Source organism: Tupaia chinensis, unplaced genomic scaffold, assembly GCF_000334495.1.
Source record: "Tupaia chinensis unplaced genomic scaffold, TupChi_1.0 Scaffold000377_1, whole genome shotgun sequence".
In the NCBI taxonomy this organism is placed as follows: domain Eukaryota; kingdom Metazoa; phylum Chordata; class Mammalia; order Scandentia; family Tupaiidae; genus Tupaia; species Tupaia belangeri.
The window spans coordinates 262,849-268,010 of NW_006159875.1; the positions used below are offsets into that span (position 1 = coordinate 262,849).

General features: G+C 57.8%; 1 protein-coding gene across 5 annotated transcripts in view; it reads right to left on the minus strand.

Annotated features, from left to right (window-relative positions):
* The window catches only part of RNF144A (ring finger protein 144A), a 139,203-nt gene that overhangs the window by 126,324 nt on the left and 7,717 nt on the right, over positions 1–5,162 (minus strand). For 3 of the 5 annotated variants that reach the window (XM_014589739.2, XM_006153462.3, XM_027773802.1), the window contains exon 1: positions 3,950–4,086. The exons of 1 other annotated variant lie outside the window; for it this stretch is intronic. In XM_014589739.2, the coding sequence (XP_014445225.1) occupies positions 3,950–4,043 (94 nt within the window). In that variant the 5' untranslated portion in view covers positions 4,044–4,086. Of the gene's footprint in view, positions 1–3,949; positions 4,087–5,162 lie in introns of those variants that run through there. One more of the 5 variants, XM_027773804.1, reaches the window with a different exon arrangement.

Below are 5,162 nucleotides of genomic sequence, written 5' to 3' on the forward strand. Positions count from 1 at the left end.
AAAAAAGGCAGTTACATAAATCACTAAAATTAGTTTTACATGCAATTGCATGGTCTTAAAAAAAAAGAGCCCCAGAAGTCCCCAGCAGGGAAATCACCTGGGTCTGAGGAGAAAGAGCATGTGGGGGATCCTGAGTCGGTTCTGCAACCCCGCCGGGCTGGCACGCACCTGTCTCCCTGTCTGTAAAGTGGCAGGGTCCAATGGCTGGATCTCTACCATCGCCCACACTGCTGACTGTCTGGCTGTAGGAAACAGGCGACATGTGGGCCCAGCCTTCAAGGACCTTCGGGCACAAGAAGGTGGGACGATGTCCCAGGCCTTGGTTGGAGGCTGTCTAGAGGCAGCCCTGGAAACATGGCCAGAGCCAGAAGATCAAGGATCTTCACCCAAGGGCAAAAGGTCCCTTGAAAGCAGAAAGAGCTGCTGTGGGTATCTGGACAGGGACGTGACGGATTGAAGTTCACGGACAGACGCAGGACACAAAGCCCTCCAAGGGAGCTGGAAATGGGGCGCAGCTCCGGCTTCCGCACACCCTGCGCAGTGGCTGTGGAACCTGGAAGGGCCCCCTAGCAGGAGAGCTATGCACTTCTGTGAAGTGGAACCTTCCCCCACAGTCAGCCTCCTTCAGAAGACGTGGGCACCTCCACTGCAGAGGGAATGGCAGGGGTTGCAGATGCCCAGGGTCCCTCCTGGGATGCGGGGGGCCTGCAGACAAGGGGCGAGGCACCAGCAGACAGGATCTTGCAACAACAGGTTACTGCCTGCCCCAGAGGCATCAGGAAAGGACGAGTCCGAGCGGCTGGCCTGGCTCTCAACGCAGTGAAAATGGGCCCATCTCATCCAGCGCACCTGAGCAGCACCCCGTCGCCCCGCGTGGCCTCGACACACTGCCACCCAACATTGAATGTGCGCTGGTCCAAAGGAGGGCGGGATGACTGGGTCTTCGGAAGCCTAGACACTCCCAGAACACAGCAGTAGGAGACGGGTATATTCCCAGGACAGGCACAAAGCCGTGCTGCACCAGTAAGCCATGAGAGATGCCATCCGCGCCCACTCTGGAATCTAGAACCCTCCTTTGTGCTCCCATTGGTCTCTGCTGTGGCCATCCTGGTCAAGTGCAAAAGTCCCCCGAGCCTGTACTCCTTGCCATTCGCCAGGGCTAGCTTCGTGGTCGCTGAATGCCAACTACAGGCCCCTGCCACACAGGCCTGCGGCAGTCACATCAGCCCTCCTGCGTCATCCTGAAGGCAGGACAATAATGCTGCTGGCTGTCCCAACCACGGCTGTACAAGTGGTTACGCTCATCCTCTCTCTCTCCCCCACCCAGCTGACGCGGAAGGAAAGGAAGAAAAATGGAGTTAAGAGGCTTCAAAATGAAAGGAAAATGCAGATACATTGATGGGACTTCCCAGAAGACACCAGACAGGATAGCAATTGGACCACATGACAGGAAAGCTTGGCTCGAACAGCTCTGGGACGGGGCATCCTTGGACAACAGAGGCCAGGGACCAAGCTGCCCCGTGAGCTCAGCCCCTGTCCGACCCTGCCTGTTTCTTGCTGTTCCCAGACCCTGAACTTGACCTTGGCCCTCTAATTCTCCCGGCTAACCCTGACCGTCCTCCCATCCTCCAAGTCTTAGCCCGCCAACATCTGCCCCAGCAAGCAGACTCCTCACCGCCCCGTCGATGAGGGGCTCTTCAAAGGCTCCCAGTGGACGCCAACACCGCTTTGCCTTCACCCCACTGTGAAAACATCTGCAGTTTCCGCTTTTCTCCTCCCCACTCCTCAAAGTCCTGGGCTCCAGCATTTCTGCAGGCCAGAGTTCAAAGCCAACTTCAACATCCCCCAGGTGCGTGACCTGGGACGGCTACTCCCAGGCTCAGTGCCGTCGTCCTCCTCCGTCAGGTGGGGTGGTGACATAGGCCTGTGCTCTGAGATGGGGTGTAGACCTGCAGCCACAACCCACGCACTGCCCTGAGGACTGGGCCTGGGGCTCAGCACATGCTCTGTGAACATTAACTATAGGCCCCGACCTCTCTGGGGCCGTCCACGTAGGAGACCGCCATTGAGGAGCTCACTCTTCTCCACACCGCTGCATTCAGCCCGTCATTTCGTGCCTTAGAGACAGTCCCTGTCCCGGGGACAGAACATCCACGAGCGCATTCCAATTCAGTTTAAACTCCGGGAAAAAGGGACGCAGATTCTTAAACCACAGACAGCCTCTAGAAGTCTCAATTCTCAACGTGCCTGTTAGAAAAGCCGCTTTTCTGAAAGTTAAAGTACATACACTTTTCTTTATAAATTACTGCATTTAGTGAATAGTCCGGCAATAGATTTCCCCGAAAAATAGCAAGAAACCAATACATTTTGGGCTGGACCCAAAGCCTAGTGGTTAAGGAAGTCAGACCCCACGCGGTCAACTGCCCTTCAAATCCCAGCTCCAGCAGCTTGAAAAGCGCATGAGACACTTGTGCATGAGTGACGAAGTGGGGAGAAGGGACTGTGGCATGACCACGTCCCACTGGGGTGCTTTCTCTCCTCCACCCCAGCCCCTGCCTGTCTCTCTCTGGCCAGCACACATACCTTCTGACGAGTAATTTTCACAAAGCTAGACATACTAATTCTGAAATGTGGAAAATATTTAGGCCAACACCCTAATTTGATCATGAAGGAGGAACTGGGCCATCCTTGCAGGCTAGGACACTGGCCCAAGGTCAGCCATCAGGGTCAGAAAGTTGTGCAGGTCCTGTCCTTCAGCTCTCCTCCCCAGCAGGTACATTAATAGTGGCTTCAATTAAATGCCTTCGTCTAATTAAGAAAGGGTATTCGTGTGTATCAGTAAAGCAGGCGCCAAGGAGAATGGAAGCAGGGCCTGAGGTGATTGCCTCAAAGGAATTTTCTAGTCTTACAGCAGTTCTCGGATCTGAAGGTAGAGAACTCTCCAGAGCGGGCGGGGAGGAAAAGCCCTTCCACTCCGAGCCTCTGCCTGCCTCTGCCTCTTACAGCCCAGTGGGCCCGTGTCCTGGGAGGGTGGCTCCAGACCACCTAACTCTCAGGGGAGCAAAGGTATCTCCAGGCTCTGTGCCTGTACCCGAGAGGGAGGGCGGGCAGCAGGCAGACTCGGGAGAGCTCTGCCAGGGCCATGCCAGCCACGGTGCTCTCTGTGGCCTGGCCACCAGGCGTCTCCCCCCTGAGGCTGTACAAGCCACTCTGTGAGGACTCGTCTAGTCCTGTGAAGCCCAGTCTGTGAGCACAGGCTTCCCGTCTGTCCCCACCACTAGGGAGGCAGGCTCTCAGGAGGGAGGAGAAATGGCAGGGAGATGAGGTGGTGGACCAGCTCGATGGGAGGGACCACGCTCTCGGAGTTAGTGACGTGGTCCCCAGTGTCCAGCCGCCCTGCCTGGCTGACAGCACGTTCACCCGGAACCTCTGAAGCTCCGCTAAACAGTGTGACGGGTCCATTCAAAGTCCCACATGACATCCCCAAGGGAAGGGCCATCCTCTAGCGACGGTCTGGAAACAGAGAACAAGCCAGGAGCTGTAACATGCTCCAGGTAAGTAGGACAGCAGGTACCAGAACACAGGGACATAGAAGTTCCACAGGGCCCTTCACTGCTCCAGCCCCACCAACGTGCCACGGCCTGCGGGGCACATCACACATCTGCAGCTCCCTGCACCAGTTGCAATTCCAGGGTGCTGGCATTAGAATCAGGGCTCTTCAAAAACGAAGCAGCATGCCTCAAATGGTGCGGGGTCTGGAAAACTCCTCTCCCGTTAACACTGGGTTCTTTGCACCCACGTTCTCTGGAGCGCCTCAATCCATGTGCAACCCACTGATCGGTGATTTCATGTAAGGTGGAAGCCCGCACGAGGGCTCCACCGTGGGCGCAGGGCACCCCACCCCACAACACTGCAGTAAACACCCTGAAGCAGGGCTCTGATCACTCACCCTCCTCCACCAAAACCGTCAATGGCTCCCACTGCCACAGGGTCAAGTGCCAAGTCTTGTCCTGGAATTCAAAGATTCCATCGTTCATCCCCATTGGATCTTTCTAGTCATACTTCCTCTGCATTCTTAAAAAAATGAATAAAAACATACAAAGGCACTAGAAAAATGCACAAGCCCAGGTCTCTAATCTCAGTGCTGAGAACTCTCTCCAAGAAGTCTGATTTCAGAGTCACAGTCCTTCTGGGGCCAGTCCTGGAAGTCCAGAGCAAACACCTAGTCCTTCCCCGCCTCCTCTGCTGGGGGAACCACCCTCCAAACAAGGGCCCTTCCTACCTCCTGGGACCTGCAAGCTTTGACTCAAGCGGCCCCTCCCTCACAAAGCCACCCTGCCTCCTCCCCTTGCGCCTCTCCCTCCTGGGGCCTCCCTCAGCTAGGTCGGGCAGGACCACCTGCGTTTTCTGGGCAAGCTGGTCCTATCTGCAGGGCTGGTCTCCCCAGTCCTATTCACTGGGACATGCCCTACAACTCCCAGGCCTGGCTCCTAAAAGCGCTTCCTTCCCCCAACTGTATAGTGCAAGACATCCAGTCCCTTCTAGTGCAAAGGCCAGACATCACTCGCTCCCCAGCCCTGCAGGACCACAGGGATGTGTGGGGATAGACCACTGGGGCTTAGCTTAACTTCCGAGCTCAGTAGCCATCATTAGTAACTGGAGATCGGACCCTGAAGATCACCAGGGTAAAAGAAGTGACCCCTTCCCCATGGCTCGCTGAAGTGACCAAATCACTGGGAGCCAGGGATGGTGCAGGAGAGCTGGGAGCGAGCGCCGGAGGGTGGGGCGGGGCGCGACCTGTGGGAACTTCCCGGCGGCCGGCGGGACGCACCCACTGGAGGACCAGGCTGGCGGGGAGGGCAGGAGCGAAGGCGGCCCCGGCCACCGGGTGCCGGCCATGGGCCCAGGGCGCGCGGCGCTCTCCCACTCCGGCCAGACGCGACCTTCCCGACCGCCTCGCCGCTCCCGGGCGCGGCCGCCCTGCCCAAGACCTCCTCGCGGGCCGAACGTCTATTCCCGGCCTGCAAGCGAACCCCCAACAAAGACAGGCCCCCGAAAGCCAGATCGCCCTGGGGACCCAGCCCAGGGGCGCCGGGACGCAGAGCTGCGGACGCGAGGCTCCCACAGTGGCCCGGCGGGGCGGGCGCCATCCCGGGTGGCCG